The following is a 20651-nucleotide window of genomic DNA, read 5'->3' as shown; positions in this document are numbered from 1 at the left end:
CTGAATATAATCTATCTAAACACAAACAACACACACTCTCTCCTCTACAGAGATGAACAGTGACATTAAAGAGCTGAACAGTCACATTACAGGACTAAACAGTGAAAATACAGTTGTAAACAGTGACATTGCAAGGCTGAAGAGCAATGTTACAGGGCTGAACAATGACAATACAGGGCTGAAGAGTGACAATACAGTGTTAAACAGCGGCAATACAGGGCTGAACAGTGATGTCGCAGGGCTAAACAGTGACTTAAGAGTCACATTTACAGGACTGAACAGTAACAATACAGAACTGAACAGTGACATTACAGGGCTGAACAGTGACTTTACAGGGCTGAACAGCAACAATACAGGGCTGAAGAGTGACAATACAGTGTTTAACAGTGACATTACAGGGCTGAACAGTGACTTTATAGGGCTGAACAGTGACAATACAGGGCTGAAGAGTGGCAATACAGGGCTGAAGAGTGGCAATACAGGGCTGAAGAGTGGCAATACAGTGTTAAACAGCGGCAATACAGGGCTGAACAGTGATGTCGCAGGGCTAAACAGTGACTTAAGAATCACATTTACAGGACTGAACAGTAACAATACAGGACTGAAGAGTGACAATACAGTGTTAAACAGTGACATTACAGGGCTGAACAGTGACTTTACAGGGATGAACAGTGACAATACAGGGCTGAAGAGTGACAATACAGTGTTAAACAGTGACATTACAGGGCTGAACAGTGACTTTACAGGGATGAACAGTGACAATACAGGGCTGAGGAGTGGCAATACAGGGCTGAACAGTGATGTCGCAGGGCTAAACAGTGACTTAAGAGTCACATTTACAGGACTGAATAGTAACAATACAGGGCTGAACAGTGACGTTACAGGGCTGAACAGCAACAATACAGGGCTGAAGAGTGACAATACAGTGTTAAACAGTGACATTACAGGGCTGAACAGTGACTTTACAGGGATGAACAGTGACAATACAGGGCTGAGGAGTGGCAATACAGGGCTGAACAGTGACAATACAGTGTTAAACAGTGACATTACAGGGCTGAACAGTGACTTTACAGGGATGAACAGTGACAATACAGGGCTGAGGAGTGGCAATACAGGGCTGAACAGTGATGTCGCAGGGCTAAACAGTGACTTAAGAGTCACATTTACAGGACTGAATAGTAACAATACAGGGCTGAACAGTGACGTTACAGGGCTGAACAGCAACAATACAGGGCTGAAGAGTGACAATACAGTGTTAAACAGTGACATTACAGGGCTGAACAGTGACTTTACAGGGATGAACAGTGACAATACAGGGCTGAGGAGTGGCAATACAGGGCTGAACAGTGACAATACAGTGTTAAACAGTGACATTACAGGGCTGAACAGTGACAATACAGTGTTAAACAGTGACATTACAGGGCTGAACAGTGACTTTACAGGGATGAACAGTGACAATACAGGGCTGAGGAGTGGCAATACAGGGCTGAACAGTGATGTCGCAGGGCTTAAAAGTGACGTTACAGGGCTGAACAGCAACTGAAGAGTCACATTACAGGACTGAACAGTGACATTACAGGACTGAACAGTGACAATATAGGGCTGTACAGTGACGTTACAAGGCTTAACATTGATATTACACAGGGGCAATTCCACAGAAATGTCAACCATCCCATGGAAAAATTAAGTTTTAGGCAAAAGAACAAAACCCCTTTTAAATTAATAATTTAGGTGTACCTTTTACTGCATTATAGTACTATAATGATTTTTTTTAAAACTTGCATTGTTTATCAACCTCTTAAGATGGGTGCTCCATTTCTAAAACAACATTTACTAAACAGGCATTTTTACAGGCAATTTTTTTTTATTTTCACTTTATGTTAACAATACTTATTTTTCAGAAAGACAAGGAAATGTCTGAGATTTATGTACGCTTTGTCATAACAGTGCTTCTTTTTGAAATGATATGGGACACATTTAAGAGGTTGCTGCATTTCAGTGCTATCTCACATCCATAATGTTTTAGAGCAGGGTTGGGCAACTATTTTGGTACAGCGGCCTCGTCGGGCTTTAGGTAGTGCATGGGGGCCACATTGTACTCCTTTTGAGATACAATGTTCCACACTGATTTGGTTCTTGTATCTTTTAATCCCAGAAATAGTTGAGTACTCAATTTTCTGAAGTGTATATGTGACTAATGTGACTATTCTGCAATTGCCCAAAATATTGTATTGCTCTACAAAGGTAGATACTTTTCTAACAGGCATTTAAAAAAAAATAAAAATAAATAAATAAAATAAAAAATAAAAGCCGAGTATAATTATAAATTATTTATTTATATTTATTATTATTACTATTTATTTGTCTCTAATCCCCTGCTAATTTATTATTCAGTGTAACACTTTCTACATCAGAGATCTGTTTTAATAATAAAAAATAAAAAATTAAAAAAAATCCAGTTCTCTCAAAACATTACCCGTTTACACGCTAAAAGGGTCACGATGCGGGTCTCGTCAATAGTTTGTATGCCAAAGGTTTGGCTTTACATTCACATCCTAATGTATGGGCTCTATCTCCAGGGTTTATAAGTATACATATAAAGGTTCGATATACTGGCAATGTGTACTTTATATATAAGTTACATTTAAAATTTTCAATGCAAATTTCATGTCCGTAACACTGGAATTGCCTAGAGCTGAACAGTCACATTACAGGGCTTAACAGTGGCGTTACAGGGCTGTACAGTGGCATTACAGAGCTGAACAGTCACATTACAGGACTAAACAGTGACAATACAGGACTGAACAGTGAAAAAACAAGGCTGAAGACTAATCCTACAGGGCTGAACAGGGACACTACAGGGCTGAAAAGCGACATTACAGAACTGAACAGTCACATTAAAGGGCTATAAAGTGAAGTTACAGGGCTGAAAATAGGCACTACAGGGCTGACAATTGATGTTACAGGGCTGAACAGGGGTGTTACATGGCTAAAAAAGTGATGTTACAGGGCTGAACAGTGATGTTACAAGATTGAACAGGGACATTACAGGGCTGAAAAGAGATGCTACAGGGCTGAAAAAAGTGATGTTACAGGGCTCAACAGTGGCGTTACATGGCTGAACAGGGATGTTACAAAGCAACAATACAGAGCTAAACAGTGAAAATACAGGGCTAAACAATGATGCTACAGACTTGAAAAGGGATGTTACAAGGCTGAACAGCTACATTCAAGGGCTGAACAGTGATGTCTTAGGGTTGAACAGAAGAGGGTTTTACAGTAAGGATGAAACATTTGGGCTGGGGGCTGTAATTATTAAGGCGTCAGAGACAAGACACCTGCCCTCAAATTAGCAGATCACTACAGGCATCTCAACAAACATGGACAGACAGAGACAGACTCACATACGTGCTGTGAAATATTTGCCCTGGGGACAAAACCTGTGTTATAACACAGTAGAATTGAGCTGTAATATACTGAACAGCACAGAGAAGTTTAACAGGACTGCCAAAATTCAATGAATTGTGATTTTGGTTAAGTTCTATAGACTAAACTATAGAGCTGTTTTTTTTATTCATGATGTTTTGGGGTTATTTTGCAATTTTAAAGTTTTTTGTTAGCTTTTTTAAATGTCTGCCTATGTTTAATGTTTACTTATGTCTGTTTACATCCAACTATTTATTGTATATATATATATATATATCTGTCTATATACTTTTTATGCCAGTGTCAAAGACAAATTGTAATTCTATGGCAAACCGAATGTTTAATAAATTGTAAACTAAACTAAACATATTTCAACATGTGCATACGTATATGTCAAACAATAAAAATAGGCTTAATTTCTTAATTTCGTTTTATCAAAAATGTGTATTAAAAGTACTTACATTAAAGTTATAGTAAGTATTACAGTAATAAGAGGGGTAATGTGAAATTATTATGAAAAACCTTAACTAAAATATGCTTTTTCTTTATGCAATTATAATTTCTCAATTTATCCTTTAGGTTAAAATTTGACCAGGACATCTTTTTTATTCACCGGATTATATCTAATGTTTTTAATGATAGACAGCAGGTGAATGGTACATACTGTACTGGTGAAATGACAAAGCAATGAGCAACCACTTCCATTTCAACAAAACTCTGTACAATATGTATACACATGCAGAACAAAGAGACAGATTCCAGATGAATTCTTGGTCCACTGACTGGAGCAGGCGTGCCGAGACTCAACGGCATTGTATATGAGAACCATATGATAATGTAAACTACCCTGACCAACCCCCCTCATCCCTGAGGGAAAAAAGAAACTCTGTGGAGGAAGGAACAAACTCACAAATAACACAATGAGAGCTATTATCTTACAGGCGGATCTCCTTACAAATGAATAAACGCTTTCAGAAATCACATTTCACTATATTAGTCTTTAAAGTCAGTCTCAAATAAAACTGTGTAGAACACATACTAACACCTACCGGACCCAGATGTACAGCTAAAGCCATCGCCATGGAAACCTGGCCGGCACTGACAGGTGAAAGAACCCTGGGTGTTGTAGCAGATGGCATCACTATGGCAACGACCAGGCTGACATTCATCTATATCTGTATGTCACACAGAAAAAGAGAAAATGCAATCAGGAGTCAAAATCAACATTATAAAATCAAAATGATAAAATCATGAAAGAATCAAGATGACTTGTTATATTAGTGATGTCATCATAACTATAGGTCATACTTGCTGTAGGGTTAGGGGTTTGCTCAAAACTTCAGTGGATATAACAGGAACGCCACTTATATGTTCTTTAGAAAATGGAAAACTCTAGCTCAGGTAATTGTTTGTTAGTCTTTACTCATCAGAATCAACGCTCTATAAGTAGGAATGCACATCTGTTGCGTGTGGTTATTAAAGCATGTCTATCCGTGGTGCCTCTGGCTTGCATTGCGCTCCCATGAGCATTCAAACATACATGTGCAGCCCTTATTCAACATACACTGAACCAGCTGGAGCCTTTCAGACCGAACGATCTCAGTGTGATTATCTAAGGCTGAGGAACCCGTTCAGGGCGTGAGCTGCAATCTGTCCAAACTCAGTTATTACAAACTGGTGAAGAGGAAGAGGAACGTGATAAACGACATGCACAGCTGTGGCGCATATATTCAAGCATTTCCTGTCGGGGTCACAGCATTTCCTCCCTTTTGGGGCCCTGATGTCGGGTGAGAGCGGAGCGCAGACCTTCTAAAATACTCTATATTACTCAGCAGCACAGAGTATTTCTGTTTTCCTAAAAACTGATGTCCTCATATGTGGACAGCAGGACTACGTTTTAAATAATATCAAGATATAGAAAAATTTTTAATTCATCAAATTGTTTATGTTTCCAGGAGTGTTGGTAATTCATGTTTTTGAGACGTTACAGACATTACATCAGAAATTAGCATAATTAATTCAGATTCAAAGTAATGTCCAGCATCATCCAATCACTGCCAACCATGTTAAAATAAAATGATACATTATAAATTCTGAATCTATGTACTGATTATCATTGTCTCATGTCGTGTCAAACATGTTGAGTGATCCAAACATCATCTGCAGCCTGAAACTGAACTTTGGATCAGATTTTAGGAGTGAATGCACTTAACTGCATAGAGAGTTATAGGATGCTCCCTTGCTCCCTATTTAGTGAATGACTTAACCTCCAGTGTGCTGTCTGTCTGCACTGGTCTCAGAACAGTTTGAAATGCACCTTATTTTCATCCTAACTCCATATAAAGCCTCTGAAAGCAACATTTTCCAGCTTTTGCATGAACTCTTTTATTCTCAATGTGATAATGCACAGTGAATATATGTATATAATGTTAATGAGTAGAACCTTATTGTACAGTGATAAACAAAAATATAACAAAATTTGGACTAAAATGAAGCGAAATGACCCACAGATGTGTTAGAGTTGAAAATTATTCAAAATAACGAACATGCTCCACAGTACTCATCCAAGTACTTCATGTTTAACAGCACGTTGACGCTCGAAAAATTAACCGATTTTTTAAAGCAGCATATCCATATAAAGAGGCACTTTTGTTGCTGCTGCATCTGTAAGAGCGCTTCAAGGAAATCGACAGCATGCTGTTGTGTCACGTGACTCGGTGCGGCAGAAGTTTAACCATTTAAATGACAGTCTAGAGTCTTGTGAACAGTATTCAGTCGGTTTTTATTCATTTAAATTATGTGTTGCATATAGCAAATCCAATGTAAGTGCTTTTATAAAATTATAAGCTACATATTTCTGCTCCCTCCAAATATTGGCCTTATTCCATTGTAAGTACCAGACTGTAACTTCGATTTTTGCTTTTTTTTTTTTTAAAGAAAAGGAGGGACGATTCGAAATTAACTTCTGTGGCAATCAACATCATGCCACAAATGCTGTCGATTGAGATTAACTTGTACTGAACACGGAATATTTCTTTAAGACTACACAGGAAGCATGGGTTTCCCTAAAATGTTATAAGAAATGCGTCAGTGATGAGTTTAAAGATGTACAAATAATCCATGTATATATTCTTTGCGCATTTCACTATTTTAGCGAATAAAAGTGTAAAATATCACATCACTATAGTGTTTTTTGTTCAAGTAACGCAAACCACTTATTCTACGTAAATATGTCCATAGAAGTCAGAGGACGCACGGCCCATAGTGTGCTCAAATGGGCGGAGCTTCCCAACAAATGGCCAGTAATTGAAACGGTGATGTGCATGATTGACAGCGCTTGAAATATAAAAGCACTGCTGGCTCAGAGATGCACGCACAGTCATCCAACGTAACACGTTTATTTCAGTTTTCATAATTAGGTATTTTGCTTATTATGTCGCAAGCTTGGTTAATTGTTTTCTTTAAGAAATGTCACTGTTTGAGCAGCTTTTGGGAGCAACATTGCAGACGCCAAAAACAATAGTCTTCCCCACTTCTGAAAAGCTTGTGTGACATTAGCATGTTGCTGAGCTCTAAAAAACAAAAAATACTTGGCACATACAAATTTTGGTCAAATTTTAATTCAGTATTATTATTGATGCTTCGCAGTATTTGGATAAATAAAAAAAATTAAAAAATCATTTATAATGAACATTTCTCTTAATTGTTTTTACTGAGCTAGTTTTGATGCATTCTGGCATACCATTTTCTGTGAATGTGATGCATTCTAAAACTTTTGCCTAGATAGGCAGCTCCACTAGGGTTTGGAACAGACCTTATTTTTGAAAAATAAATGACTCCCTCCACTAAAAAGATATTCCTGTTTTTTCTTTTACACTCACATATATGATCTTGTGAACATAATAGCGATTGAGACAGTTACCCTGGCAGGTGCGGCCATCTCCAGCAAACCCCGGCAGACATGAGCAGACGTACGAGGAACCCCCCGTGTAGCTGCATCTGGCGCGCTCCGGAATGTCACAGTCATGCGTTCGTCTCTGGCAGTGATCTATGGGATGATCCATTTCTACAGAACAGTTTCAAATGCAAACAGTGTTTAGAAGTGGGTTGGTGGCTTTGCCTTGTGGGTGTTTTTTTCAAAAACACATAATTCTACCAGATAGATCTGAAACCACACACACACACAAACAACTGCGCTCATACCAACACATGTCCGTCCATCACTGGCAAACTGAAAACCGTCCAAACATTCACATCGGAAAGTTCCAGGTTGGTTGTTACACATGGTGTACGGACCGCAGATAAGAGGCGTTTCCGAGCACTCATCCACATCTGAAAAGGAGACAATGTTAGAATGCAATATATTCTCAATTGTATATCACAGTATTTGAGGTATAGAGCTATAAGCCTTGGGTTCCCTTGAGAATTTCCAATGTGTTTTTCAGAAGTGCATTTTTTGATTTATGACTAAAATAAGAGACTTTCACATTTTGTTCGACAACATAAATTACACAGTCATAACTTAAAATGGATTTTTGAAACCAGCCTAACCCGTCCTTTAAAACTGTACATTGCAAACAAGTGCTTAAACGTTAACGTACATTCCTTTGGTAGTTGTTGTTGTTGTGTAGCAATTCGTTAGCAGTTTAAAGCTTAAGTATGTAATTTTTGCGACACTTGCACCACTGAACAGAATTGCAAAAATAAACAATGGTTTCAAAACTGCTTTCTGAAAACGCTTCTCATCTTCTGTTGTTTAAACAGTCAGATAGTCCCGCCCCCCAACTCACGCCAGTGGTCGAGTAATGTTGTTGGGGCGGGTCACCCTTCTTTTCAATAACCGCCATGAGCCTTCCATCCATGGAGTCTGTCAGTTTCTTGATCTGTTCACCATCAACTTTCGCTGAAGCAGCAACCACAGCCTCCCCAATGCTGTTCAAAGAGGTGTATTGTCTTCCTGTAAATCTCACGTTTGAGAAGGGCCCACAAGTTCTCAGTAGGATTTAAGTCAGGTGAGGAAGGGGGCCAAGTCATTATTTGGGCATCTTTGAGGCTCTTGCTGGCTAGCCGAGCAGTGGAGTACTTGGATGCATGTGATGGAGCATTGTCCTGCATAAAGATCATGGCCTTCTTGAATGCTGAGGACTTCTTCCTGTACCACTGCTTGAAGAAAGTACTTTCCAGAAACTGGCAGTAGGTTTGAGAGTTGAGTTTCAGTCCATCTTCAACTCGAAAAGGTCCAACTACCTCATCCTAAATGATAGCAGCCCATACCAGTACCCCTCCTCCACCTTGCTGGCACCTGACTCGAAGTGATGCCCTGTGTCCATTAGTGATCCAGCCACGGGCCCATCCATCTGGTCCATCAAGAGTCACTCTCATTTCATCTGTCCATAAAACCTTCATGTCTTCATGTATTTCTTTGCCCAATCTTGACGCTTCAACTCGTGAATATATTCAGTGGTGGTCGTGTTTCAGCCTTCTTGACCTTGGCCATGTCTCTGAGCACTTGGCACCTTGTACTTCTGGACACTCCAGGTAGGTTGCAGTTCTGGAATATGGTAGCATTGGAGGATAATGGGTTCCTGGTAGCTTCACGTTTAATTCTTCTCAAGTCTTTTGCAGTTAATTTGCACCTTTTCTTCTCCATGTGTTTTTTGCGCCCCAGTTGACTATTCACAACAAAATGTTTGATTGTCCGGTGGTCACGCCTCAATAGTTTAGCTATTTTAAGAGTGTTGCATCTGTCTGAAAGGCATTTTACAATATTTGACTTTTCAGTGTCAGTTAAATCTCTTTCTTGGCCCATTTTACCTGAGGAAACGAAGCTGCCTAATAATTATGCACACCTTGATATAAGGTGTTAGTCACTTTCACCACACCCTCCCTCATTACACAAATACATACCACCTGAAAATGATTGAATACAGTAAGCATTCAAGTTTATATGGTTTGGAGTTGGAAAATGTGCATGGAAATAATGATAAGATCGGAATACTCACTTGCCTAATAATTGGGCACGCAGTGTATCGAGAATCCCTTTAACAGTCAATGTAAAGTCAACATGGAACAGCTATTGTTAAACAATAAAAGGTGAAACGTGTAATTGCTGTGCCACTAGGGATTGTATTCAAACAGTTTTTTTTTTTCGAAACCTGCCCAGTATGTCATTGGTCAGATATTTAACCCTATAGGCTCTCAAGGTGTTTTTAAAGATTTCCTGTTTCAGTGGCATACCCAAAATTAAAGGCTTATAACTTAAAAAAGACAAAAACATGTTGTTATCATTGTAAAGAAAACTTTTCAAATTTGTTAATAATATAGATTATGATACATTCTGAGACTCAGCCTAAGAAACTGCTGAAAAAAAAAAATTAGACAAAAATGTACTTTTTTCTTATTTTTCTGATTTGATAAAATTTTGGGTTGATACACCAAAGCAATCAAAAGTTATAGCATTGCAAAAATAATTTATCATAGTGTCCAAAAGCCTCTTCAAACAAATAAAACATAATAATTGCACATAAGAACTAATTACACATGCAAACACAACAATGACTAAAGGTTTGAATAGCATGCAGACATGATTTTAGTAATGAGATTTCACAGAATGAGTTTCATTCTGTGTCATTTTAGTCATCATTGAGTCTGTGTCATGTCCTTGGTGCCATCTCCTGGTGGCCATATGTAACATTGTGCTTCATGTGGATTATCTAATGATCTATACATCTGATTACCTTGTGTGTGGACTCATTTGAAAGATAATCACCTCCTCTAAGTAATGGTATGTGATATTTCAGTTTATTTTTTGTTACGTTATAAGTGAAAAATGCGGCATATAAGCAACACCAACATAATTGTCAAAGACATATAATTAGCTATTACTCAATATATTTTTGTCTGTGAGTAAAACAAATTGGCTGGTTGTATTTTACTCTTTGAGAGCTTTCCAACAACATATGACACATGGCTATTTGATGAGTTTGATGTTTTTACTAATTGTAATAATATGTGCAGTGCAAATTTTTTGATAATCTATTAAAACAGAACACTTCTGATTTGTCTGCAAATTTCAAAGCACTTGTTCAGTTTTGATCATAATGTCTACATGCATTGTAATGTAGAGCTTCTAAACTTTAAAATGATATCTATTTTGTGTTGGTCAAGACTGTAGTTATTAATATTTTGATGATTTTTTTTCTGCCGGTGGACCCATTCGAGCTTAAACGGTAAAACAAAAAAAGAATTTAAGATGGGACTTTTATCCATGAAGAATTGATTGATATGTGAAAAGTGGGCTAACTATTTGGCTGTTGATTAACGCTAACCAATACGCCATGCCCTTGCTGACATCAGCCGATATGGAAAGTTGCTTCAGAAGAGGAGAAAGTTATAACTTTTTGATAAAAGATTGTAAAGACCAACATTTATTTATTTAAGAATAACATGCACTGATGAATGGTCTTAAAATAACCTTCATTTTCTTTACGCTAAACATAATTTCTTCTTTCTTTCTTGTGATCTTGGTCTGAAATATGACCAGGACATGTTCTTGACAATTTTTCCCCATTAAGGAAATAAAGAGACAATATTGCCTTCATGTTGACTTTGATTTCAGGTCTTAACAAGTAATTTTGAAGTTTTGAGGATCTTTGAGATTAAACATTTAATATTTGCAGAAAGCAGCTATCTGTGCACATGTTCAGTGTTATCTGTGGCAGTTTGACATTTGACAAGACCCAGATCTCAGCAAAGAGATCGGATGAATTGCATTAAAAAAAATCACACTGAAAGTCTGGGAGGTAAAAACAATATTTTCTTTCCATTAAATCCCAAGTACCCAAACTCTTAACCCCAAACCAATGACAAACCACATCCCAAGAATTACAGTTGAACACTGTATACACAGACAATGTCATCTGGGCTGATCTCTCTTTCGCAGTGTGTTTGGATTGGATCAAACTCCAGTTTATGAACCAGCAGGTTCTTTGATGTCCAAAATTGAATTATAATATAATGTCTTCAACAAGATTAATCCAACAGCATTCAAATGATCTTCAAAAGCTTCTTGAGAAACAGATGTTTTTACTCAATATGCTTACACTGATTATTAATAAAGCAAATGTTGAATCAAAATACAAATCTGTGAACAATTCTGTATTACCTTTGCAAATGCGTCCATTACCAGTGAAACCAGTGGCACATTCGCAAGTGAAATCTTTTCCTTGACCTGGACGGCATATGGCGTTGGTGTCGCATCCATGTCTGCCAGTAAAACATGGATTTTGTTCTGGGGTTCCACCTGAAATAACACGCAAGACATTTCAGTGCAGCACCAGCCAAATCTGCATGTGCTTTCAATGTAGGAATTAATTTAAACTATATATTTATATACATGATAAGCTGCTGTATGCTCACAGAAGTTGAAGAGCCAAACTAAACTCTCTCACTTTCATTTCAGTCATAAAACACTTATAAACTAAGTGATTTCTTCATGAAAACTCAACCTTAACTTAACCTTCAATTATGCTACATCAAAACTGACCAACCAAAGACTGCACAAAATTACTGCTTTCTTCTTTATGCTTCAAAAACTAATCTATTTTAAGCTCTTTATTTTGAACATACTGTAAACCTCGGACTAATAAAAGTAAGACTTAAGTTCTACAGTACATAAAACAACATTTACAAAAGAGTACCATGGTATTACCATAGTATTCTTTCAAGTTCCTTGAAGCACCATATAATTATCATAGTATATGAATACGGTGTTATTCAATATATCAAAGTACCACAGTATTACCATTTAAACCCATCTCTGTAACATGGTACACCACCGTACTTTGCTTTACGAGAAACTGTGACTATTTAATGAACATCAACATGTTGGTTATCTCTCCTGGTGTTTCGAGCAGACTTTATCCACAATGAGAGACTGCTGCTTGTTGGAGGTCTGTTTGAAGTCACGGACCGGCCAAACCTCCCGACACAGATGTTCTTTAACTGTGAACTCCAGCGGAGTCACATGTGCTTGCATGCGATAAGATTTGGTGAGAAACAAACTGAAGTCTAATGTATTATTTAGTGAAAATGTTCACTGACCATTGATCACCTGTGTGCGTTCATGAGACAGCCTGTACGTGAGCTTTAGAGATCTTTACACGAGAGCAACAGTAGTTACGCTGCCGCTCGTGAGGTGGGGCGTTCAAGTGAAAACTCGTTTTGTTTCGCTTCAACAGGACCTCCAGCGGTATTAACAACAGAACACAACACAGCTGCACACAAACCAGAGAGCAGAACTTACAAACATGTCTAAAGAGTTTGTAGTCGAAGAATTGATGCATTTCTATGTCCAGCCTTTCTTTTTTTTTGTTGGTCCGGTGCCAGTTCACAGCGGATGGAGTTATACGTGCAATGCCGAAAATAGAAAACAAGCAATCTATAGAATGTACTGTCGCTCGTCACTGCTGGTTAGGACAAAAAACTTTGATTACCACAGAAAATATACCTTGTGTCGTTTGCTGTCAGATTAGAACATGGTGTGACTGTGGCTGCCTGTAGCCTCCTCTATGTTTCTGTTTGATTTCCAAATACTCCGTTCAAAAAAATAAGGTACATTAGATTTCTGTTTGTTTCTCATCAAATCTTATCGTATGCTTTCATAACAATCATGAGTCTCATGGAATAATTTATTAGACTTCTGAATTATACTTTTGTGTTCTTTTGAAGCTTGAAGAGGTGGTCACCATAAACTGCTATTGTATGACATCACTGAGTACAACATTTTTACACAATTTCTCCCATAGTCATATAGAGTTATAACAACACGGGGTGAGTAAACAATGATTGAATTTTCATTTTTGGGTGAACTAGCCCTTTAAGGGTTATGGAACTAAGCTTGAACCGAGGCAATGAAGATTTCCATATAAAAATCATTATAAAATGTTATTATAAAAGTTAAACACAATAGATGTACATGTGCTCCATTGTGCAAATAAAGATCTAAAAGGATTTCACGTTTATTTTAGATTTTTAAAAACATTTCTAGTTAAATTCTCATTACTACAATGTGCCTAGTAATGAATGTTGTACCCAAGATCCAATAGTAAATAAAAATGTATTTTATTATCTGGAAAAGAGAAAAGCCATTTCTCTCTACTGCAACTTGCTGCCTTTGCAAAAAAAAAAAAATTTTTTGTGTGAAATAAAGACTTATTGTGCCATGATGCATCAGGATACCTTAATATTTGTCACCTCACTTTTTTTTCATTAAAAATGTTGTATTTTAGTTTAGAGACCTGTTTCCGACACTATGCATTCTCATTACCGCAACAGAAGCTTCATTTGTAAGACAATGGATTTAATTATCAGTAACGAGATAAAATGTTTATTTTTAAACAAATTTGGTGAGTAATGATTAATTTTTAGAACCTCAACTAAATCTTGACATGTACAGTTCAAATACATTTTAAATATAAATAAAAAATAAATAAAAGTAGCCTTTCTGATTCTTGGCTAGGTGTTTTGTGTTGCAGTAATGAGAAGCTTTTTGTGGTCATGCTGCAAAAAATGTTTTAAAAAATGTGGAAAAATGTATTATACTGTTTACAGTCATTTCAGACTTCCATTTTCATGTTCTAAAAGAAAATTAAAGAAATCATTAACTTAAATGAAGCTGAATGAAATCAGCTTTTTTGTGAGACTCAATTAAATGGCTTGACAATAACAGTTTGTGTTGATGTATTTTCTATTGAAACATGAAGTTGGGGCAAGAAGTTCACCCAAAAATTTTAATTCTCTCATCATTTACTCACCCTCATGATATCCCAGGTGTGTATGACTTTCTTTCTTCAGCAGAACACATTTGTAGAAAAATAGAGAAATATCTCAGCTCAGTAGGTCCTTAAAATGCAAGCGGATGGTGATCCAACATTTGAAGCTCCAAAGAGAACAGACAGTCAGCATCGCTTTTGGTGCAAAAAACATCAACATTTAAGTACTATTTTATTATAAATCATCGCTTGCGATCAGCAGCAGTACGCACGTGTGACATAATTGCGTTGGCATGTTCACGGGGAACAGATCCATGTGCGACACACCCGGAAGAGCAACGCTGTTTACAGAAGCTTAGTTGGTTTTGGTTTAGATCTGTATTTGTATCTGTTTGTTTACTGAAATGGTGCATTTGTGTGCTCATCCTGGATGTCTCAACCGAGAGAAAAACATGAGATGCCGACGCAAATTCGTCACACGACAGATTGTGTGAACTCCGCCCTTTCATGAATGCGTATACTGCTGTTGACCGGAGGCAATGATTTATGGTTAAAAAGTACTTAAATATTGATATTTATCATATAGATGGCATTTATGCTGACTGTCTGTTCTTTTTGAGCTTCAAATGTTGGATCACCATCCACTTCTATTTTAAGGACCTACTGAGCTGAGATATTTTTTCTGTTTTTCTTCAAATGTGTTCTGCTGAAGAAAGAAAGTCATACACACTTGGGATGGCATGAGGGTGAGTAAAAGAATTTTCATTTTTGGGTGAACTACCTCTTTAAAGGCCTCATCCCAATTTTTTTTTTAAATAGCCAATAGCCTTTAGTTTATTTCACAAGTTGGGAGGCTGTGGCATTTATAATTTTAGAGTGGATTTGGTTGGACAAAAACTTGTCTACGCCCCTGAATGCAAGATGAATCATCAGCATTTTTGGTCCATTATTCACGGAAAAGAAAGACTATACATATTAAACGCATACATCTACTAAAAATTCCTTTAGTCAACTTTTAGAAGTACACTAGCATATCGTCGCTGTCCGATGAAAAACACGTATCTCCACTTATGGCAATTTTGACCTTTTACCATAGATGGAATGCACCGAATGACCTCTTCTTACTGTTTGAATTGTGCATCGAAATGACCAATGAAAAGATGTTTAATCAGGCTCTCTGTTTAACAAGTATCTCCATTGGCCTTGAGAAGTGTCCATCAAAACCACGTATGTCCCGCCCTTATGCTTTGAAGAGCGACAACTATAGCGTCTGCTCATCTATAACATCAAGTATCTCCTCTAGTTCTTTGAAAACAGTGTTAAAATATGAACAACTATAAAAGGAGTCCAAAAGCATAGATTTGTGTAAATAACACAATTGTTTTTTTAGTTTGAAGTGTAGTCAAGAGATTGCCTACGTCGCGCTGGCTCTGTGATTTCCCTGCCAACCAAAGTCATTTATGCACGCACAATGTCAGGTGGCTTTAAAAAGTAGACTATACCAGCCATATATGGTTGCCAGATTTCCATCTTCACCAAACCGAGAGTGAAAGCTAATTCTGACAGGCAATTGATGCGTTGGACCCGAAAACACGTCTCGAAACCGAACTGTCCTATCAACAACCGGACTAGAAACCCTAGTCATAAAACTGATTTAGATCTAAAATAGTAAGTGAAAGCTCAGATTATATCCAAAAATAAATTCTCTAGTGATCGATAACCTACCAACTGAGTTCTGGGAACATGAACAGTTCGACTCGAGTCTGTAACTGAACATGCGCCATTGGAACCCATGATCAGAAAACCGTGTATGAGTCCACGTTCACTAACAAAAATCCAATTAACACATCGAACAGTTCACTAACAGATGTGTAATGATAGAATTTATTTATGGTGCTAAAGGTGACTAATCATGTTATTTTCGATAAATGTTTTAAGATTGTTTATGAGAAAAAGAGTTTTTCCATTCTCTTGAAAAATGAATTTTTGGAGATACGTGTCTTTCATCAGACAGCGACGATATAGATAACCTCACATCTAACGAACATGGACAAAATGCTAAAAGAAACCCCATAATTCTGATTTCATGTTGTCTTTAGGAGTTTTCAAACAACATAAACATGACAAAATTGGTAAGTTGAACTACAATTATTGCATTAGGCCATGCCCATATGAATACATTACAGTTGAAAACATATTGATATTACTTGAATTTTCTAATGATGATAGACTAGTGTGAAAGTGGCCTTAAAGTGCTGTATAATTCTAGTTTGACAACAGGAGTTTCCTCACTGTGAATGGAGCCGATTTTGTTGCTCATGGCGTAGCGGATCAGCTGGTTGTTGGAGTCATACATGACGAAGATTTGGTCGATGCTGAGCTGTTGGCTGGGGGGTACAGAGCGCATGACTTCCTCGTGTGGGCAGCTCTGGAATTTGATGTTCTGCGTCCACAAGTAGCTTCGCGTGTGGGTGCTACCATCAGGCATGTTAATGGTGTAGTCCCGCCGCGACGATGACGTTATCACTGAAAGGACAAAAGAAGAAGTGTTAGCTAGAGATAGATTGGACATTAGCAATTTTTTACACAGATGTTGTGTGGTAAAACGCAAACGCTTGGCCAACGTATTGCACTTGCGCAATCTCGTTGACGTGCTCATGCGTTGCTCTGCTTGTAACAAATCTCAGTACTCAAGGGGGTGAAAGAGTTACATTCAAATGTCTTTGATATTAAACCAATTGTGTTACTATTCAGGTAGCTAGCTATAAACGTGTTGACTTTCACACCCAACATGTAAACATGTGCTAGATGAATGTCTTTGACAGTTGTGCCACGCCTCACTGTTTTCTCAGCACCTCGAGCAGGAACACCATGTTTTTAGATGCTGTGTCAACTTTTAAAAAAACGTGTCTCAAGACACCTGTGTTCTGTTTTACACGTTGCGCTCCATCTAGCTCCGTCTAGAGTCTGAATGGCTCTTTACTGCACCATGTAGTTGAACTGAAATAAAAACACGCTAATTTCCACTATAGTGTCCCTTGTGGCAATGCTAAGAATGCAACGTGTACTTGCATTGTATTGTGAATTGCAGTCAATTTCACATTTCAAAATGCAATGGTGTACAAAATCGAGCTTAATGTATATGGATAGAAATGTTTGTGTTCATGTACTTGCGTAGAGTATGTTTCATACCTTAAAGATTCAAGGGTTTTTACATTGAATTTACAAGTTAAACAGAGAAAGCTATTTGGCCTAATTTTTTGTTGAAATGTCATCATCACTACAGTGAAATTAAACTGCCTTCAAGTGCACTTGGTAAGCATGTTTAGCTACTTTTAAGAAAGAAAATTCAGAAACAAAATAAAATCAACAATGGACAAACTGTCAGAAGCTCGTTTGTGCCAATAGATAAGAAAAATTAAGACCAATTTTTGGGTCACGCCCAATCAGTTTCCACTGGTAAGACTTTGTTTGGTCATTAACCCCTAAACTCTGGTGCATTTTTGGGCTGCCACCTGCAATTTTACACACTCAAATTTAAAAGCTCCCCATTCACACATAGCATGGACTTTTTGCAAAAATTAGTCTAATTTTTCAGAAAACCACCCAAATACAGTTGTCTGTGTATTCCACCAAGAAAGGTCACATACAAGTAAAAAAATGGCAAAACATTTTTTTTAGAAATCTGCCTAAGTTAAGAGCAGATATACAGTTTTTTTTTTTTTTTTATCCATTTGGGGCTTGTAGCAGCAGTGATCGGCGCATAAATGAGACGTTTGTATTTGATGACTTACAGAAATTTTGTGATTCTTTTGAAAATCTTTTGAACTGTGGTATCAGGGCAACAAAATAACCTGTACAGTTATTTTAATGAGAATGAGAGCTTTCATTTGATATATGACTTGTCCATTTAGGTGCTATATGAAAGACTTTTATATTCATATTAATAGTTCTACCACATAACCACTAGGGGGTGCTAATTTGTGACATGAATGTTTTCTGGCCTTATTTTGTTATTTTATGTAACATAAATGCAAATATTATGTTTCAAATGATACCTCATATGCCTGACTTACTGTATGTATACGGGGACTTTAACCCTTTAAGCGTAAACTTTGATTGCGATATAGCGCCCCCCTTTGGACCCTCCAGCGGGTCCATAGAGTTGAAGGGGTTAATGTGCAAAAATGCAATATTTCCGACTGCACTTAAAGGTCATGGAGCTATCCAGCACCGTTAAATTTCCAAGACTGTACACTCACAGTTGCTGGAATACTGATAAATCTCGTTGTAGGGATCGATTTGGACCGTGGCTCCACGAGGAACCTCAGGAATCCTTCCGTCCAGTTCCGTGCTGATCACCAGGTGATCGTGTTCATCGATACCTTTGAACTCCTGCCTAATGGTCAGCTTCTCATTGCCAGGCTGGAAGGTGACCTCGGCCTGGCGGGTGAACACACCACCTGTGGACACAGAACGAATGAGTGGGAACTGAGCCCAGAAACCTCCTGAGCTCCAGAGAATTCCAGCTCCTTAGACATCAAGGGATCACCGAGTAGGGTGCGACCCTGAGCATGTGTTTTCACTTATTTCTGAGGAACAAGAGACAGCTGGATCTCATGGGTTGGAACAGCAACTCAAAGGAAAACCTTGTGCGAAGATAAAGGAACGCTAAGAGCTTTATATGGAGTTGTTGAGACATGAGACGAATTATACCTCTGGTATTTTTAATACAGTAATATCTACAACAATAATTTAAATGTCATGCTAATAATCAATAAAGGGGTTGGCTTTATGGAGTAAACAAGCAACAACAAAAAATCTATAAAGAAGACATACAAGCAGAAAACGGGTCATACCAATGATGCTAAAGCCGTTCTGATAGTTGGGCTGCTCCAGGGCAAATGCCCATCCAATGGCCTCTCCGAGAGACGGCAGCGGTTGCAGAGACGGTCCAATACTGGCCGGAATACTGCTGATAGCGATGTACGCTCGCCCGTCATTGGTCACCACATATGAATGAAGGTCATTATTAGAGAACTCCACTGGAGAGGGAGTGTTACCAACATAGACTCTACCGTTGACTTTGCCGTTCATTCTCTGAGGTTTACCTGTCGATTAGAGAAATATGAGTATAATTCTCAACTCAAATATGGTGAAACATTTATAGAATTATTGTTGCTTAGCAAGAATGAATAAAAGCAGATTATTTACAACCAAGGCTCCTACGCTAATACTTTGTTCTTCCAAAAGTATTTTATGGTATTTAAACACAATCAATAGATAACACATCCTGAGGAGGTATGTTTTGAGTTGTGTTAAAATGTTGCTGTGACTTCATTAATTGAGAGTTTGAATGTTCTTACTCTTAATCTTACCTTCAGCAACACAATCCTTGCCATTGCCATAGTATCCTGGCTTGCAATGACAGCAGTAGCCGTTGGTGTAATCTCTGCAGTCGGCGAAAGCAGAACACTTGTGCTTGTTGCTGGCACACGTCTCATAATTATACGCAAAAACTATTTAAAAAAAGAAAACATTTTCTTTACGGTTTAGGTGTTTACACGTGACAATTGAGAGATTTTCAACACAATAATATGATGCAAATATAATTAGAAAAGGAGTGTTTATCAAAGCAAACTTTAAAATGCTGGCTTGACAAATGCCGAAAGTTTTTAAAAAGCCTTGACAAATAGAGATAGATAGATAGATAGATAGACAGACAGACAGACAGAGAGACAAAAAGACAGAGACACACAGAGAGACAAAAAGACAGGTAGACAGACAGAAAAATAGACAGAAAGACAGATAGACAAACAGACAGATAGATAGACAGACAGATCAATAGACAGAAAGACAGACAGACAGGTAGACAGACAGACATGCATTTAGATAGACAGACAGACAAATAGACAGACAGACAGATTGACAGATAGACAGGTAGATAGACAGATGGACAATAGCAAACAGACCAGATCGAAAGACAGACCAATCGACAGACAGACAGACATATAGATAGACGGACAAACTGATAGCAAACAGACCGATCAATAGACAGACAGAAAGACATATAAAAAGACAGATAGAGAGACAAATCGATCAATAGACAGACAGACATATAGACAGACAGAAACAGACAGAGAGACAGATACACAGACAGAGATAGATAGACAGACAGACAGACAGATCGATAGCAAACAGACCGATCAATAAACAGACCGACAGACAGACATATAGAAAGACAGACAGAGAGACATACAGATAGACAGATTGATAGACAGACATACAGATGGACAGATTGATCAATACAGAGACAGACAGAGAGACAGACACATAGAATTACCCTTAATTTTTTTTTATATCTCAAATACTAAATCTATCATGTTGAAATACATTTCAAAATTTTCAAAAATGTGCGTTTTTACTAGTTGTTACTCAATTGTTGATATCAGG

At 37.7% G+C, this 20651-nt stretch overlaps 1 protein-coding gene across 1 annotated transcript in view; it reads right to left on the bottom strand.

Annotated features, from left to right (window-relative positions):
* Positions 1-20651, bottom strand: part of LOC127426468 (nidogen-1-like) — a 43824-nt gene that overhangs the window by 8344 nt on the left and 14829 nt on the right. Inside the window, exons 5-12 of the mRNA XM_051673305.1 lie at positions 19577-19717; positions 19058-19309; positions 18461-18661; positions 16491-16724; positions 11591-11728; positions 7630-7758; positions 7349-7492; positions 4476-4601 (exon numbers count right to left, since the gene is read on the bottom strand). Coding sequence (XP_051529265.1) covers positions 4476-4601; positions 7349-7492; positions 7630-7758; positions 11591-11728; positions 16491-16724; positions 18461-18661; positions 19058-19309; positions 19577-19717 — 1365 coding nt within the window. The remainder of the gene's footprint in view (positions 1-4475; positions 4602-7348; positions 7493-7629; positions 7759-11590; positions 11729-16490; positions 16725-18460; positions 18662-19057; positions 19310-19576; positions 19718-20651) is intronic.

The sequence above is a fragment of the Myxocyprinus asiaticus genome, chromosome 35 (genome assembly GCF_019703515.2).
Source record: "Myxocyprinus asiaticus isolate MX2 ecotype Aquarium Trade chromosome 35, UBuf_Myxa_2, whole genome shotgun sequence".
NCBI lineage: Eukaryota > Metazoa > Chordata > Actinopteri > Cypriniformes > Catostomidae > Myxocyprinus > Myxocyprinus asiaticus.
This window is presented reverse-complemented; position numbering and strand designations above follow the sequence as displayed.